Consider the following 19,354-nt stretch of genomic DNA (forward strand, 5'->3'; position numbering starts at 1 on the left):
AAATTCTAAATCAGTATAGATTCCTACGTGACAATAACTGGTTTATTTTTATTGAAACATATATAAAATACAAGCAAACTTTTCCAGAGAGCATTAACATAACCACAAAGATAATATCAAAGTTGTCAAACATATGAAAGGGGGATATTTACACATAATAAAAAGAACAAGAATGTAATCTCAATGAACGCAGCAGATGTCGTCGCCCAGTGATGACGTCAGCTAAACTGCGCCTTTAGCATCCCACTGTGTAGAAAACACACAGGAAGAGATTTGTAAACCAAAACAAAACGGACCAAAACGCAGTCATGTCCGTGAATTACGCCGCGGGCCTCTCTCCGTATGCGGACAAAGGTGTCTGCGGACTCCCTGAGGTAAATTCACACGCACAAAGCGGAGCTACATCTCACAAACAGGCAGCTAATGGAGCTAGCATGTTAGCCGAGGATGGCTGGTTCATGCATGTTTGGGATGTGGAGGGAGAAGATTTAGATCCTTTTATAAACGTTTGAAGATTTTAACACAAAGACCCACATGGAAGGTGTAAGGTAATAACGAGTAGGGAGATACGTGTTCAAGCATTACGAGTTTTGTTTGTATCAAGGCTGGGCAATAGAACAATATCAATAATTACTGTAGTAAAATTCTCATCAGTAGCAATAAAAGAAAGGACCAATTAAATTCAATATGATGGTTTTGCATTGTGTAACACTGTGAGGAGATGACGATGATATAAAATGTTTTTCACTTTATCAAGTGTTGATCATTCTCTGCTAAAATCCCTCTTTCAACTCAACAAAACAAAAATGTTACATTTATCCCAAATATCGATATCTGTTGTTATAACATTTTTAAATCTTGAGGGCATTTTTGGCCATTTTTACCTTCTTTAATGTAACGATAATTAATGGATAATGCCCAAATAGGGGGTAAAGCCCTAATAAATAGATTTATCTCTCCAAACTGTAGATATGAAGTTATTCTTGAATATTAAATGCTCATTTGCATTTTTTTTTATCCACATACCTGTAGTATTTGTAAGAATATAGAATTGTTTATGATGTTGTAACTTGCTTCCCATTATTGTTTTGGGATAAAATAAGGAAGCTTGTGATAAATTAAAAATAATTGAACAAGCATAGAAAGCAGCTCCTAATTAAACTAGAAGTTCACACTAAACAGTTGAACCAGTGACACCACTACTTGAAACCACATTCACTTGAAATATATAATACTTTATTATTATACTTTTAACTTTTGAGATCATGTTTCCTGAAGCAAATGGATGAATCTAAAAGAAAAATGTCTTATTTGCATGCTTCCTTAGATATAATATTTAGATCTTAATTTATTGGTCAAGCTGTGTGAAATATAAAGTTATTTCTCGACTTGCTTGCACAACATAATCTTACTATTCTTTCTCAGATACTATATAACTCCCTCATGTACAAAAGCATCTGATTGCGTATTTTGTGCTGTGGCAGACGTTCGACAGCGCTGAAGAGGCGAAGGTGAAGGTGGAGACTCTCGCCCAGTTGATTAAAGAGTCTCAGTTCTTGGTCGTCCATTCTGGAGCAGGGATCAGCACCTCAGCCGGAATACCCGACTTCAGGTGAGGCACAAAACCAAGTCATTACCGTTTCTTTTTTCAACATTTACTCTTACTGCTCATATTTCTAGTGACATCATATCTGCATGTACTGTTGGGGTAAAAGCAAACCTCACACCTGCTAAACAACATTCACTGAAAAATAATAACAAAACAACAAAAGTACAACAACAGGTGATAGCTGTGGACATGAACAGGCTCCATCCTGCTATTCTTTGTAACTCTGTTCAACTCAGAGCCCCCGCTGCTGCACATCTTCAGGCTGGACAGGAAACTAACAAAATGGGTCCTCTCATTACAGTGACCTCTGTTTTTAGAGTTAAGGCAGTGTGAAGTTGAGCTGCAGCCTTTGAAAGAAAAATGGATAAAGAAACTGAGATTTTGCACGTTCCATGCATGAGGTGGTGCTAATTCTCCATTCAGGTGCAATTATGCAACTGCAGCAGAGGACAGTGCAAAGAGATGACTTCATTAAAAGGGTGCTAATCAAGCTTCAAACTAACAAGCCATGGATGTGTTTGCATGATGGAGAGCTTGGTGACAGAGATCACAATATGTTTTTTTCCTCTATCAATTCAAGGAACTTTGCAGGCTCCTCATAGTCCACATATGTCTGATGTTTCCCTCTCCTCTGGGGCAGAAGCTTGAGGGATATTAACTCACATGATTTCAGTCCATCATTATTTATTTGCAGAATCTATTTTCACGTTTACCTTTTGTCAAAACACAGAGTTTTCAACACATTCCAAGTATACAATAAAACAAATTCCACCCCAGTTAGACTTAAACATCTATCAAATATTTTGTGTATGATAAATCAGAAAACCTTTATTCTGTATTTATTTCATGGAACCACAAACAAATTAAAACGTGTGCTGTTTCGAGGGTTATCCTCTTCTACGCTTAACATAAATTATGGGGAGGAGAAACTATTTCTGGGACTCTGGTATTTATTTATTCCTGTTCTATTTGAAATAGGTATTACATTTAATTCATTATGGCCTTAAAAAATCTTAAATTGACCTTAAACTTGCAGACTCCCTGTTGCAGTACCACTTTTTGAGCAGACGAGGGTGGTACAGCTCTTTGTAAGATTTAGACATAAACTAAAGAATTGTATAGCCCATATTCCCTTATCACAATTTGACTCATAGGGGTTAACAAGGTACAACATCCTCCGTCCTTAATGCTCAACAAGAGTAAGAAAAAACTACCAAAACAAAACCCTATTAACAGTGGGGAATAGAGACCTCATGTGAGGGATGCCTCTCCCAGGATGGACAGAAGTGCAATAGTAGCTGCATGTAACTTGCAAGGTCTTATATTATTTTACTCATTCTCTCATTCATTATTTTTTACTCATGGTTCAGCTAGTGCAAATGACAGATAAATATGCTTGGCGATGGAAACTCGACTATTAAATATTTGATTGGTCTGTCAAGTCAGGCAGGACGACTCGACCTTGGACAGCCTCATCATTAAAGCCAGTTTCCTGCAAACTGTCTTCCCACTGCTGCCACACACCCACACGCACACACACAAACATACAAACATGTTCCAGCTGAGAGTAAGACAGTCAGTACCTCCCCCACCTCACCCTCATTTACCAGCATTACAGATCCTCTGTGGCTTTCATGTCTTTCAGCTTCTATGGTTTTAAGCATGTAACTAATGATGTACGTGCCTCTCCGTTAATGCCAGTATGCCTTTGAACTGGTGTTGGCAGAGCAGGCGGTGAATCATATTGGTGATGAGAGACAGGGCCGTTCGAGCACACATAGTAAGAGAAAGATGAGACTGTTGTGAATGCATCATAGAGATAAGTTGTGTGTCCTTGAAGTAACTTGCGGCAGCTAGGTTGTCATACGGCACTGTCACCAGCGCTGTGTTCATCCGTCATTCAGAAGCACAAGACTCAATGGGTAATTATAGAAGCACGAAACGAATGATGGTGGATTGTTCACCAGATTTAATGTATTTTTCACCATGAAAAAATGCAGCTCTATGCTGTGAGACATTATTCTTTCATGTCGATCTTTGTTGCTTTTGTGAAACGTCTGTATAGATAATTTTATTTAATACGTTTTCTCCAATTTTCTTTGTAGATCTCAGTAATGGGTGAATCTTTGTGCAGTGTGTTTTTGTCCCTGGGATTGTCAGTGGGCTCTAACTTGCAGCATTAGACAGTGCATTGTCAGTTTGGTAGACAAACTTTGCAGAATACTCCAATAACATCATTAATCCTCCATGAATAAAACCCCCCACACACACAATATAGTTGAAGCCAGATAAAGCCTCCAGTCCACTCACTGCATCCAAACCTTATACTTAATTCATTACTATCCTCCATTCCAGGGGTCCAAAGGGAGTTTGGACGTTAGAGGAAAAGGGTGAGTCACCTCGCTTTGACATCACGTTTGAAGACGCCCGGCCCAGCTTGACTCACATGGCGCTCGTGGGCCTGCAGAGGGCCGGTTACCTCAAGTATCTCATCAGCCAGAATGTGGATGGACTGCACGTCCGCTCAGGCTTCCCCAGGTATCTCCACTCTGCCTCCTGTCCTGCAGCATGATATACTCACTTCACTTACCCTAAACCACTAGCATTCAAACCAGTATGAATGTTTATAAACAAACTTGGGGTTGGAGAAACTCCAGAGAAAGTGCAAGAGTCCTCTCTCCTGTATGCCGAGGGAGGAGCTGTTACCTGCACTAACAAAGACACACAAATTAAAATGTTGGAGTGAACTGATTGTTCCCAAGTGTGGTTAGACTTTGGTAGAGTGGATGCTCGTTGCCACAAATGTAATAAGTAATTTACATGTGAGGACGGAAACATGAGCAATGTGTCCAAACCAGGACTGTATATAATGATGATATTAAAAAATAATCCTAGATGTAATGTTCTACTTCAAAGTAAAGCATGATAGAGATCTGCATTTTTCAGAACAATGTAGCCACGGCACATTTACATTTAGCCAAACACATGTTCAAAATGGATCTGTAGTGATGCTTTGATTGTGCTCGAGAGTTGAAATTATGAATTATGCATCATATTGTATTTTTTATATTTTAAGGTAACATGTGTAATTCTTCAAATGCTTTGAATTTATGAACTCACCCATAAATTATTCTCTTTCATAAAAAGATCAGAACAGAGTGTGAAGGTGCTGGATCAATAAGCAGTATTGATTAGAGTAGTAGTATTGTTAAAATATTAATGACAACCTTCCCCACTTCTGTTTTCTAAAATTTTCCAAACCAAAGTATGCAGCATACGTAAGATGTGTGAGATCTCACATTGTTTTTTACATGTGTGGTTTGACTCATTGTTTCGATGTTAAGCTGCTGCTGCTTCGTGATAACAAATCCAACAGCGCCAGACATGAAGCGCTCTTCAAACGCTGCTCAAATAATTCTCAGTGCAAGGGAAATAATCATTTAGACCCACACTTCCCTTGAAGCCATCTTGGCTCTGCCTCTCTCCTCCATTAGTCAGTCAGCAAAGTGGAAGCTCACTGAGGAAAATCGTAGACTTCAGACTAACAGGTGAAGTAAACTGGTTGACACTTCTACTTGCAGATGCCAGAACTCAGAAGGACATTAAGTAGAAGTACTCAGAATATTTACATCACAGGTTTCTTTGTAAAGAAGCACTGAGAAAATGCTGGGCTTAAGAGGCCTGTTATAACCATTAACTTTAGTAATGATCTAAATCAGTGTCATCTTCTCACTCTTTCTTGCCTTTGTGTAATTTTTTCCCTCTCACTCTCTTAGGGATTTGTTATCAGAGCTTCATGGAAACATGTTTGTGGAGGATTGTGAGAAGTGCGGCCGGTACGTATGCACACATACGCACGCAAACACACACACACACACATGCTCCAATCACCAACATTTAGCATCTAAATAAATAAAGCAAATAAAACAAATAACAAACCACACTCAATGGCAACTCTGAAATTGAAAACATCTCATCAATTAGAGAAATTTGAGGAGACAGGCCAGACTTATTAAAGATTGCAGGAAGCCTAGAAGAGAACAGGTAATGACTTGTGCAGGAGAGCATTCTGAACTCACAGTTGTTGAACTCTGACGCAGATGTACTGCAGCAGCAGAAGAGAAACCCTTTCATACCTGTAGAATAAGGAGAAGAAAACTGAAATAATTCCTGGAGCCGGTGAGCGGCCGTGACACGTTTTCTAGTAAACTGCGGTTTCTCTGGTTAAACAGTGTTGTTTTCGGCTCTCCTCTCTCAGGCAGTATGTCAGAGAGAAAGTGATCGGTGTGATGGGCTTGAAGCCGACAGGACGTTACTGTGACGTGGTGCGCTCCAGAGGACTCAGAGCCTGCAGGTAGAGCAAACGCACTTGGATCATTTGGAAATGATGCTTTACCATTTGTGATTTACTAACCGTGTGTTTATTTACTACAACAGAGGGAAGCTAATCAGCACCATACTGGACTGGGAGGATGCTCTTCCTGACGTAGACCTGAACAAAGCAGAAAATGCCAGCAAGTGAGACAGATACCTTTGCTGCAGTTTGTGCTCAATTGTTTCCCTTTTACATTTTATAACTGGCTCTTTTGTTTTCGATTTAGCGTCTGCCTTGATAAACTATAAACAAACATTTTGGAAATTATCCTGACTTCCTTTCCTTAGTGCTTTGCTTTTTTTAACTTCCTGACCAGCAGGACAGTCTGCTTTATTTTTCCTTTTTGCCTCTTGAGTATAATTACTGTCTAACTGTAGTCACTACTCTAGTCACTACATCTCCTGAGATATCAACTGTGAGATATCAACTGTTGGTAAAACAGCTTTTAAATGGAATGAGATGCAATTTATCCATAAACTCTAGTTTCACATTCCCTTTTGCAATATGTTATATTTGTTCTTAGATGTTTTCGTGGTTATTGTATGTGTTTCAATTAAGTCCTTATTATGTTGCTTTTATTTATTTACTCTATTGGGTTTTATTAGCTGATCGTGAATGTCACCACATGTCTTTTGAAAAGGAGATCAGAAATCTCAATGAGACTTATTAAGAGATAAAATAAATGATTAAATATAAAAAACATTGTACAAACAACTATATTGAATGTCTGAATAGTTTGGTCATTGGTTTTATTGTTAGTTTATGTATTTCTTCAGTGTTTAAAGAGTTAATTCTGAACCATTTATGTGTGACGTGTTTCTCTCCTGTTGCCTCGCAGACGAGCAGACCTGGCACTGACCCTCGGCACGTCTCTGCAGATCAAACCCAGTGGAGACCTTCCGCTCCTAACCAAACGCAAAGGAGGGAAAATGGTCATTGTCAACCTGCAGCCTACGAAGCATGTGAGTCTCAATCATATGACACAACCTTACATACATATTTACGTACGGAAGCATCCAATGGCAATCACTTATTGTACGATAGAGTGCAAGGCCCATATTAAACAATCCCAAATCTGATATTACAAGTATACCGTCATAATATTAAAAAAAAATTAGGAAACCCAAGCTTGCCAGGGTTTCAGTCGTGCTGGTTTCAAAATCTTATACCAATCTCAGTGTTTCAAGAGAGAGAAACCTCTTTGGATATCAACACAGATGGAACCAACGTTAAATCAGAGTCAAACACAACCCGACATTATCTCCTCCACAGGCAGGTTCTTTCTCCAAAATAGACACTTTTTATCAAACATCCTCTCAGACTCCTGATACTCCTGAGAATGTGGTGCTGATGTGACAAAATATGAATTATCTCATTATTTACAAAACCTACACCAATGTATTTCCTGCTCAACATGCCTAATTTTAATGCAGGTGAGAGTCTAATCTCCTGATGTTCCCCCTCTGATATGATCTAAATTAACAACTTCCTTCTTGCAATATATTTTTTTTTCTTTCTCGTAATATTGGGACTTTATTCTCAAATTCCTATTTTGACCCCTTTCTTATAGGACAAGCATGCGCACATTCGTATCAACGGTTACGTGGACGAGGTCATGAAACAGGTGATGGAGCTGCTTGGATTGGACATCCCAAAGTGGGAAGGGCCGACCGTCTGCGAAAGCTCTACAGGCGCCTCCGAGGCCGCCCAAGATGTCAAACCACAGCGAGCTCTCCCTGCAAAAGGGAAGGGGAAAAAGAACCTTGTTAAGGATGAAAGGAAGAGAGAAGCAGCACAGCTAACAGACAATGGGAGCGTGAAGGATGAGAGGCCTTCAGTAAAGAGAGAGAGAGAAGACTCCCCAGTGGTGAAAAATGAAGAGAAATAGCCTCAGGTATTTTTTTTCTTTCAACTGCGTCTCAACACAAACCCATCGAGAAAAAGAGTTTGCATGTGAGGCTGCTCGGTTTCACAGATAATGGAGGTTCTACTCATCTAACCCCCCTCTTGGATTTGTCAATCCTAGATTTTGTACACATTCGGTCACAGTCATAATGAACAGCAGAGAGAAGTTAGTCTCTGTAAAAAAGATTCTACATGAGAATATGTAGAATGTGGAGGCGAGGGACAAGATTTTGGGGCTGGAAGCCTTGGGGGTTTCCTCATTTTAGTTTGACCAATCATGTTGGAGCAGGCTTTGGCAGCACACAGGTAAACAGTCTGGGTGGAGAACAACAGAGGTGAAACACATTGACCACATTGAAGACTGTTCATAGAGACTAGCCAAAATGTCGCCTGGACCCGAAACACCTACAAAAAGTAGAATGTGAAGAATAGTTTGACTCGTGTGATAAAAGAAGAACAGAAGACGGTGTCCTGGCCTGGATTGTCCACTGTCTACACCAGTAGGCCCAGAAACACTGGCCGTACCTCCTGCTACTTTAAGAACACGAATGATGTACCTTTAGTTTAGGACAATGAAATGAGAACTAGAACACAGTGATAAGTGAAGCTTTGATCGAGGTATGTAAAATACACCCTGTTAAAAGCTTTTCCGATGGGCTTCTGCTGATTAGCTGTAAATGGACCATGATCCCATGTTGTGTTTGATTGTAGGACAGTGTTTTTATCTCAGGAAAAAGCCTTGTACTTTGTCTCCCATTTTACAGTTTTTTTATATATATATATAGGTAATGGCATTAAAGATAATAATTACCTGTGTTCTGTGCTGTGTTATATATGTGCTGTGTAAGTGCTCTCAGCCAGCAGTGGCCTAGTTGCAAAGGCCAACCTGTTTTTCAAAGGAAATTGAGAAAAGCATGTATGAGTCTTAATCTGCCACGTCCCTTCCTCTCCATCACTGAGGACAGAATCTATAAGCTGCTTAAAAGATTCATCACCCATCACTGCATAGTGATTGAAGGTGGCAATCGAACCTGCTGTCTGTGAAGAAGACATGTTGTCAATGGGAAGAGGAGAAAAGAGGCTCCACCTTGTAAATACAGATTTCAGGAAAAAAACAAAACCCTGCACTTTAATTTCGCCCTTGTTTCCTTTTCTTTCGTAAATAAGATCATTCATTCCTCAATGCCACGGCTGCACATTGAGACACAGGTGTTTGTTAGTGCAGGTCATTACTGTACAGATCACTTCGCTGCATGACCGATGTTGAATACGCTTCGGCCTATTAAGGCACTTTGTCTTCCTCGACATGCGGTATGAGCAACAGATGGAACAGTCGGACAATGCAACAGCTGTAACTCCCACACGCGCTATGTCAATCTTCCTGCTCTGTGAATGGTCCTCATTACGGCTCTGGAGACGACACCGCTTAGTGTTCGAGGGCAGAAATGTTGTGCGTGTGTATTTGCATATTGAGTGGGGGAGTGAGATCTCATCACAAGTGGTCACTCCACACACGGAGAGGTGCATTCTAATGCCATGTGTGAACTGACGTACTCTGATGTTACTACCAGGTCTCCATCAGACCTTATACTTGTTAGATCTACTTTTTTAGACCTGAAGAGGAAAATAGAAATTAGAGAAATTTAATATTTGTTTTTTATTGTTATATCTGAAATGTATTCTGTAATGGTAAATTTACTAAAAACACAGTTTCTCAGGTCCAACAGAGCACAGTGGAGATCAGAGCCATGTTCTCGTTGGCTCTTGTGAGTTTCAGTCAGAATAGTGAGGAATGGTTTCTGAAAAGTTCTCAGGTCATATAGTTGCAGACTATCTACTGCTACAACGGCACTAACTGACAGAAAGGCCACGAGGAGGCAGTCAGCAGCTGCACGGCTTGAGTGGGCACACAGGGACCAGACGACTGTTGATATTCTGACGAAGACCGAATCAAGTCTGAAGGAGAGCTTGTTAATTAAGTAACACCCACTGCTGTGGAGCGCTGTGGCACGTTTAAGGAACATATTAAGAACAATGAACGGAGCCAAAAGGTCAGACTAACCTGTAAATCAGCGTTAATGGCTTCTTAAACTGAAGAGTTTAGGCTTCTAAAGCATGTGGCACCAGACCGTTGAAAGAAAATCATTAACGAGCCAAATTTGCGAGCCATTAGAGACGGTTTTGAGTGGATTTTCTTGACACAGGCCTTCAGGTGTTGACACAACACCTGAAGGTTTGAGTGTCCAGAAAGGAGAGAAAAGAGGGATAAGTAGCTGTAATTTACCTATAAATTGGAAGTAAAATTTTTCAAAAGCGCTCTAAATTGAGTGGTAACACTGATTTCATCATGAGCTCGCTCTTTGACACAGGCTGATAATGGTTTGGTTTTTTTCAATTAGCAGGCGTCGTGAACCTGCTTCTCCACGTGCGGGAGCAATTTTCCGGGCAGTCACTTCCACTCGTTGCTCTTCTTGAAGGAGGAACACAGGATTATCAATGTCCTTTTAAGACACTTGCATCTTAATTGTAACGTGACTAAGTCGTGCCGCTACATCAGTGCTAACAGCTGCATCAAGATTCATCACCACTGTTCCCGACAGAAATGATACTCCAGAGGCGGACTGAAATATGGACCGGAAGAATTAAGGATCGAACTAAGGATCGAACCACCGGCCTTCTGATTAGTGAACGGCCGTGCTACCTCCCAAGCACAACATCCCGCTAACTGAGGAGAAAGAGTGGTTCTGAGCGTCAGGTTATATGATAATTTAACTCTCTCAGACACTAGGGACATGTTCAGAGCTTGGTTCCTCCCAATAAAGTGGTGATGAAGAAGACCAGCAGAGGGGATTGAAAGCGGAGTATCATGGGACTGTCGAAGAGTCTCTCAACATCCCTATCAGATCGAATCAAGAAGGCTGTAATATCTAGAAATAAGCACATAATTAAGAGAGACCATGAGGCGCATTTGTAATTTGATATTTAGTTAAGAGTGAATGTGGTTGAAAGCTCTTTTAGACCTAAAAGAGGAATTCTGGTATTTTTCAATGTTTATATATGCTGTTTTGTGAATTAATTTGAATAGATCACGTCCACAGCAGCTGTGACTACATTGTAAACTAAGGGGGCAACTGGGTAAGAAACGTACACCTGTTGTTATTCTGGCCCTTTGATGAAGCAGTTGAGCTTTTCAGCTGGAGCTGTCAACTTCGACTCCTAGCCAGGAAAACTGAGACGCAGTTAAAAGGTTTTCATGTTGAAGACAAAGCAGCAGGAATTTCCCCTCTATGAAAATCAATAAGCTTTCAACTGCAGCGCTTGGTCTTCATGCTGTGACTGATAGAAGAGTGTGGGTCTCACTCAAAGTTTTCACAATGAAAACTGGGATGTGGCTGAAAGCAGATGAGCTTTCAGCTGGAGCTTTCAACCACATCTCATTAACTCTCATCCCAAACACTGAAGCTCTGATCCACAGCATGAGAATCAATTGAAAGCCCTCCGACATCTCAACTGCAGCCTGTGGCATTATTGATGAAACCTGGGAAACATGGTTACAATCTTCTCATCTTGAAAACCATTAGAAGTGAATTTACCCATCATGGCTTTCAACTGCAACTCTTGGTCTTCATGCCAAGGACAATGAGCTTATAACAAGAGCTTTAACGTCAAGTCCTGTTGAGAATTGTGAGATGCGGCTGAAAGCACCAGAAAGAGCTGAATTTAGATTAAAAGGGGACATATTATGAAAATTCCACTTGCTTCTACACGTTCATTTGGGTATCTAGCATGTACCGTCCCCAAAACTCTGGAAAAAAATAACTCCCGCGATTTGTTGTGATTCCTCTATGTCAGAAACCATATGCTAGATGGCGTCGAATGGGATTACAACAAGAATTTACGTCATAGGCACTCAAAACAGGTCAATCTGCGGAGAGCTGTTTTAGACAGGGTAAAAAGGGTGCTGTTTTAAATGATCCTTGTGGTATTTTGGCCAAAATACCACAAGGAACCATAGCAACTGTGGTAAAATGGGCATAATATGTCCCCTTTAAGACTAAGTGGAGCTCTGAAAAATGTGAACTTTGAGTCTAGATTTATTTAGTCTTTTCTTCAGTGGGAACTCTTGTGCTGTTCTGCAAACATCTTTGCATACTGAGATGCAGCAGGCATCATGTCTATACTTAGTGCTTTTCATAGTATCACCTCCAAGTGTGACTGACTTTGACCTATTTCTGTTTCTTTTTATACATCACACGACAGCACAAGGCACTGTGACTTCACAAGGAGAAAGAATCCTTTATTGTGGAGTTTGCTCCCAGTTTTCTCCCAGTACCTCTATATTCTCTCGCTACTTGGTACACTAACGTCAGTGACTTCCTCCAGTGGTTTTCATCAGCAGCACTCTGGAAACGACTGTCTGTCCTTGAAGATGAATAGCCAGGATCACTCTCCCTGTCAGATTGTTATTCTTGTGAACCAGGCCTAAGAATATGTGATGGAGTAACAGAGCTGACTCTAGTTAACTATGTGCATCTATATCCTCTGCAGCAAATCTATCAGTGGTTCCCAATATCAGCCAGGGGGGGTCTTAGAGGCAGCTTTAATAAATTATGCTGCGAAGTTGTGAAACGGACAGCCACTAGATATCAGACAAGCTAGTTCAGTTAATGTCTTTAAAGGAAAACATTAAACTTCTGTCTTTGCTTCAACCATTAACTAGATCTTTTAATTTTCCTTTCCTTTTATATGTCATTTTAACATCTCTCCTTATTGGAATTACATTTTAACACATTATTATTGTTATGTATGTAGATTGTGTTTAAATCCCTTTGAGCTGCATTTCTTGTATGAAAGGTTCTATACAAATATAGCTTTTTATTATTATTATTATTGAACGCAGTACTTATACTCGCTTGGTGCTTTGGATATGCGTTTCCAGCTTGATAAAAAATAAAACCCCAAATCAGCAGAAACGATAACAGATGTGCGATAGCGACTTAAGACTTTCTCCGATATCACAGTGGTCGTGTCGGGCAGTCAGCTGACGGAGAACTGACTCTAGTACTTTTGACTGGTATCCGTTCGTGGCAGGAAGATGCCGGTTCCCTCAGTGACCCACTGGCCTTTTAGCGTCAGAAGCCCCCACACCGAGACGTGCTGAATACTGTACATCTCTGCTTGTAGAAGTAATTACATGCAGAGTGGCACACACTGGAGCAACTTTGGTATATGCGTCTGTGTGTCTGCGTGTGTGGCGCATGTGCCCTTATCTGTGTGCAGCTGAAGATGTGGATCCATGTGCACACTATAAAGGTTGCAGAAAGGGCAAAAGTATGGCAGTGTTTGTGCGGCTGCCTACTTTGGCCACATCTCTGCAGTTTCGCGGCGAGATTAATTTCCTCAGGCGTCACCAGACTCTTTTGTCCTCTCCTTTTTTTAATGTCACAGAACATGTGTATCAACAACACACTTCACATCAGCAGAGCAAGGCAGACACAAAGAGACATGAAAATGGCACACAGCATCATGCTCTATCAAACACTACCGACACTGAATACAAATAATATATATATATCCTGGGGTTAAGTTTTACTGTGAATGACATTAGACAGATTCTAATGCTCTAACTGAGTTAGCTACAATAATACAGATATTAAACACATCAGACATAATGCAAATCTGACAATCTCAAATAGTACACTGCACTTTGCTTGATTGCGTCGGAAAGAATAACTCAGAGTCGACTGATTGGAGGAGTTTGATTCTTTCAACTCTCTCTCCAAGGTGATCGATTCGACGTGTGTTGGCATGCTTGTGTGCGTGTGTGTGAAATAGATTGTGATGCATAGTGAGGTCTTTCAGTTGGAGAGCGGGATTGATTGATGTTACATTCAGATTTTGTAACGCTTTCACTCGAATTGTTTGTGCTTAGATCTGTTCTGCTTGTGCTCAAACCTTCCGCTTTTGTATAAAAGTTCATAAAAGGTAACCGCCCTTACGAGGCTAGTAAAGTAAAGTAAGCTGACACACCGACAATCAGGAAGTGACAATTTCATTGGAAAAAAACTATTGCTGGCATTCTATTGGTTGGAGAATTTTGACAGAATTGTTGCATGAATTAAATCACACAGAATCAGTCAGTCACGAGTGAAGCTGGAGCGCAGGATGTCTGTGCAGGCAACAAAATATCTGACTGCAAAGTTTGAGCACAAGCACAGACTATTTGAATGCGACAGCTTTACAAAATCTGAATATGAAATTATGTGCTGCTCTTAAACTGAAAGACCAGCTCTTGAAAGAAGTTATAGTGGGGAAAAACTTGTTTATGGCATCATAAAATAGGAAAATTTAGAAAATATGCTGCCTGCCGTCCTTACTGTGCAAATATGAGGCTACAGCAGCTAGTTAGCTTAGCTTAGCATAATGACTGGAAACACAGGGAGCCAACATGGTGACAAAGTTCTTTCATTAGCACCCAGTAATTAACACCTGGCTCATTATTGGATGAACAAAATTAATCGTACCAGGAAATAACCGGTCCCGTCCAAGATATAGTCTGAAACATAAACCTCCGTAAAACAGCGGGTGGTCATCTTTACATCTCAGCTTTTCTGCAGATTCTAGCTGTGAGGGTTTTATGTTAAAGCCTGACTGTTTTAGTTATTTAAGTAAAGTTAACCAGGTGCTGGCTGTTGCCTCCTATTTCCTGTTCTCACATGGGAGGGAGATCAATCTTCTCCTTCAACTCTCAGCAAGAAAAAAGTAAATGAGCACCTATCCCCAAAATATCAAACTTTCCCTCCGACAGTGAATCACATGTTGATGTCTTTGTGTATCCCGACCAGGCAGGATGGTGCCTCCTCCACTCGTCTCCCTCTCAGAGCCAGTCTGAGGACACGTTGGAGGGACCGAGACACCCTGAGCAGAAGCTCCTTCAGTCCAGCCCTGTACTCCCGTCGGATCAGGCAGTAGAGCACCGGGTTGAGGCAGCTGTTGGCGTGGGCCAGACACACAGTCAGGGGGAAGGCGTAGGCCTGCGCGTTGTAGAAGGCTTTACTGAAGGGCACTATGTCAAACTTGATTAACACCCCCCACATGGTGAGGGCCTGGTTGGGCAGCCAGCAGATGAAAAAGGACAGAACTACGATGGTGACGGAGCGGGTGACCTTGGAGCGGCGGCGCTGGCGTCCCCTCTCGCTCTCTGACTTCTCGGTTTCGCTTCCACTGACCACACTGCCCACTATGCGGCGGCTCAGGATGAACCTCAGGAGCAGGAGGTAGCACACACTGATGATGACCAAGGGCACGACAAATCCTAAGAGGACCTTTTGCATCTGATAGAGTCCGAGCAGGACTTGTGGATCCCAGTGACCTGAGTCGGAGTCAGAGAACCGCACCAAGCACAGCTCGTCATCAGCAGATACCTGTGAAAGCAACAACTGCATCAGAGGCTGCTTGCACACAACAGAGAACACACTGTAAGCAAATCAGATCAGGGTATGACAGATGAGTCTCAAAACCTGGACTGTGGTGGAGTAGAACGCATGAGGCAGCGTAGCCACCAGTGACACCACCCAGATGGTTAAGCTGCCCCACTTGGCCCGAGCAGTGGCGATCCTTGGGCTCTCCATCTTCAGTGAGGTAACCAGGGAGCGGTAGCGGGTCACACTCATGGCGGTGAGGAAATAGACACTGGCGTACATGTTCATGGTGGTGACCGAGCTGACGATCTTGCACATGATGCGGCCGAAAGGCCAGCGGAAGTCCAGCACCGTGTCTATGGCCCAGAACGGCAAGGTGAGGACGAACTGGAGGTCCGTCAGCGCCAGGCTCATCACGAAGCAGTCAATGGAGGAGTGGTGGTGGCCCCGTCGGCGGGAGTGGAGCAGGAAGAGTGCCAGCAAGTTACCCACAAGCCCCACCACACACACCACTAGGTAGACCAGGGCGATGAGGACTCGCACCTGTTGGGACAACAACACGCAGACTTAGTGTTTCTCTCAAAGAGGATCACACAAAAAGTGCACATAGGGAAATTAAAGCCAAAACCCAACATGCAGAGAAGAAAAGTGTTTGAAGCATGTTTTTCATGCATAAGTACAACGTTTTACATGTTCGTTTTGATTAACATTAAATAGAACTGTTCTTAGAGTGGGTTTGCATTTCATTTTATTTTAAATTATGTTATTGTTGTAGCTTAAAGTCTTGATGGCTTCTTACTGTCCACATTGTTGTCTTTTCTTGGCTCAAGATTGGGTAGCACTTAGAGCTGCACTACATTCTGCATGAAAGTCCCTGTACAAATAGAGTATTATTGAGTGATTGTTAAGTATGGGATAACAAAACCTACGGCCAGGTTGGCTCCGTCCCCGTGCAGGTCCAGGGAGGACTCCTTGGAGAGGACGTGCAGCCAGCAGCTCAGGGAGATGTTGAGAGGAGCCAGGTTGGAGGCTGCTCCGGTGGGACTGACCACTCTGGAGATCTCGCGCTCGTCCTCCTCTCCACACGCGCTCAGCGCTGCGGAGCCGCTGCTGTTGCTCTGCATGGTGAAGCAGCTGCGGAGGGAAAATACGAGATAAACGGGGACAAGTTACTTTAGGAAGCGATATGTTGCGCAGGTTTCCCTCCTCTTCTCGGGCTCAGTCTCGGATGCAACAATCCCCATAGTCCCCGTCCTGCTGCATTTAAGGCTCAAAGTCCCAGCGGGAGATCACAGCTTTATACGAGTGGTTTCTTGAAGCGACTCTGACTTGTTGTTGTTGTTTCCATTTGTGGAAGAAAGAATAAAATTCTAAACGATAGGAGCTGTTGAATGTGAAGGAGTCTACTTTGGAGCCTGAAGTGCGACAGCAGCCTCCTCTTCTCTCACTGATGCTGGCAGCATCCACACACAGGAGGCTTTTATAGTCGCGGGACTCAGCTCCACCGCCTGGGGGCGCTCATGAGCGTGCGCTTCGTGAAGCTCTCAACTCGAAGTAAACCATTTCATCTTTTCTGCTTCCAGTAAGATCAGGTGTATTTTTAAAGTAAATAATCAGGGGGGGAAGATGTACGTATGCTGTAGGGTAACATTTATGATGTTTTATAATAATAATAACCTTTATTGTTATGGCACTTTTTATGACCGAATTACAAAGTGTTTTACAAGAGGATAAAAACGCAAAACAACAATAACATAAACAACTTAAAAAAAAATCAAGTATAATAAATACAATTGCAAACAGAGATTAAAGTCATTTTCTGTATTTTTCTTTATATTTTCTGTTTTGTAGGACGCTTATGGGACCTGTCTAACTGCCAGCCTTCTATCTCCTCGGCTTTAAATCCTAGCATGAGTAATACCATATAGCAGGAAACCTAGCCAGGACAAGATAAATTAATTGACGAACTTGAGTAGTCCTCAAGGTGGAAAAAAACAGGAGTGGACAATCTACTTCTCTTGGACTTCAAAACAAATATAACCCCCAGATTTCCTGCAGCAAGTTGAATCTATTTTATTTTCATTGAGGAGGTTGTGTTGTTTTTAACGGATAACAGTGCGATAAATAACGAGACACCTGCAAAACTTTTAAGAGTCATTTTTGTTCTTGTTATAATTCTTGTTTACCTCATTTAAAGTTTGCTCAGAGTTTCTGCTTCCTTTGAAATTAAATCTGAGTTGCAGCCAGGCCATCTCTTCCCGTTTTACATAATCACTGTGGCGTCGGCTATAACCTCACATTTCATCGTTGTGCTCTGATATAACCTTTAGAAATCCCTGAATATGATGTTCAGCTAAAGTACAAGGTTGGTATTTCCAGGAAAGGTTTGTTTGCCTACGAGGATTTGTTGTTACGCATCAGAAATGCACATCACTAGAATGATAATTAGATTTCAAACAGCCTTTAGTGTTTGTCAGGGAGCCAGAGGAGGGAGAGAGGGAGAGATTTTTGTTTTCAATTTGCATTTCTTATAGGTCAGTGTTGGTATTCACATAAAGCAGCTGTGTGGCCACCTGTAAACGCATCAAAGAGACAGGAGCAGAACGGGTGAAGCTGGATGAGAAGCTCTGTCATTTTCTCAATCCTCAACTGGCAGGACTGGACTCGCTCGGGTGCTCTGTGACTTATCAGTTTCCCAAAATCGCTCCAATGTGTTTTTTTAAAGAATTTGTCCAAAGGCAGCATCTGACACATTGATGAATAAAAAAACAACTACACATCAACAGTTTGCTACGAGGGACAACTGGAAATGGTCGTCTCTTCTGTTAGATCAGGATCGAATTCAAAGGCCTTTCAAGACAGCTGGAGACAATTTATTGTCTTCTCTTAGTCCCCATAGCCAGTCAAGGCAACCTTGAAATAAAATCTAATGTAATTACAAATATCTATGGATAATTTATGTGCATTATATGTAACATCCAAACTAACTGCACAACAAACCTAAATACTACAACTGATCAAAACAAGCAACAACTCATGAATATGAGTTGAAGCCACGAATACAAAGCGAAATACATCTTATATTATATAGTATCTACCAGATATTGTTGACATCTTCACCAAAGCTCTCTTTGATGGCTCTGTGTAATATAGAGGCTGAGAGATATAGCTTAAAAATTCTATGAAGTCAAAAATATAAAAAAATTGGCCAATATTGATAATTATAAATATATACGTCACAAGATTATTGATTTTAAGTTTAAATTCTCTTCTACTGAGTGAATGTTGTGGTTTCGAACTGTTCTTTATGAGCACATGACACTTGATAAACAGTCAAACGTATCACAAATCTGAGGTTGATCAATTATCTTTTAAAACTCCTGATGCAAACATTATATCGATATATATCGGACTTGTGGTATATGCTAATCGTGGAAACTTTATCGACATGATTTTCGAATTTTAATGCACCCAACAAATACAAAACACATTATCCATTCTCCAGTATATGAAATGAACCATCTCACCTAAATAATACTTCATCTATGAAACATCATCCTTCATTTGCATTCTGCCGAATCTGTAAAAGATGTTTAAAGATGTTTAATTTAAATCTCATTAGTTTGTCTTTGTGTTGTGTGACGCTGAGGGCTTCTTTTTGTCTGCAAGTCCCGATAAAGCACAGAGGGAAGTGCATGTACCCTGACTTTTAATTCTATCATATTTAAATCAAGTTGAAATTTACATTAGGAGAGAATTACTTAGAGATTATAATGAATGAGAGAAGCTTGGAATGAACTCTGCTACTGACAAGAGCTTTTCATCATTCGTCACAATCGTTCGGACGTTCTACTCAGAATCACTTAACGGAGCCCTGTGTTATTCTCACAGAGATTCAGGGCTGAGTACATCCAGCGGTCGCCTTCTTTGTCATTCTTGGTTGAAAGAGCATCATGCAGAAGTAGCCATTTGAATTCACTATCTGAATGATTCCCTTTGCATTTCTGCAATGCAAAAAATATAGCAGCAGTGACAGTCAGGTTT

The 19,354-nt window shown here is 41.3% G+C and overlaps 2 protein-coding genes across 2 annotated transcripts; one reads left to right on the forward strand and one right to left on the reverse strand.

The window, feature by feature from the left end:
• Positions 1 to 229: 229 nt before the first annotated feature.
• sirt6 (sirtuin 6) lies at positions 230 to 8,977 on the forward strand. The gene is made up of 8 exons (XM_062405223.1): positions 230 to 374; positions 1,485 to 1,612; positions 3,965 to 4,147; positions 5,386 to 5,445; positions 5,868 to 5,963; positions 6,047 to 6,127; positions 6,823 to 6,946; positions 7,555 to 8,977. The coding sequence occupies exons 1-8, from the start codon at positions 309 to 311 to the stop codon at positions 7,870 to 7,872; spliced, it is 1,056 nt and encodes a 351-aa protein (XP_062261207.1). The 5' UTR covers positions 230 to 308; the 3' UTR covers positions 7,873 to 8,977.
• Positions 8,978 to 13,338: 4,361 nt separating this feature from the next.
• On the reverse strand, positions 13,339 to 16,681 carry LOC133968610 (relaxin-3 receptor 1-like). The gene is made up of 3 exons (XM_062404756.1): positions 16,240 to 16,681; positions 15,410 to 15,853; positions 13,339 to 15,313 (listed from the first exon to the last, which is right to left on the reverse strand). Exons 1-3 carry the CDS (start codon positions 16,432 to 16,434, stop codon positions 14,702 to 14,704), a joined length of 1,251 nt encoding a protein of 416 aa, XP_062260740.1. The 5' UTR covers positions 16,435 to 16,681; the 3' UTR covers positions 13,339 to 14,701.
• Between the last annotated feature and the right edge of the window lie 2,673 nt (positions 16,682 to 19,354).

The sequence above is a fragment of the Platichthys flesus genome, chromosome 14, assembly GCF_949316205.1.
Source record: "Platichthys flesus chromosome 14, fPlaFle2.1, whole genome shotgun sequence".
NCBI classification, from domain to species: domain Eukaryota; kingdom Metazoa; phylum Chordata; class Actinopteri; order Pleuronectiformes; family Pleuronectidae; genus Platichthys; species Platichthys flesus.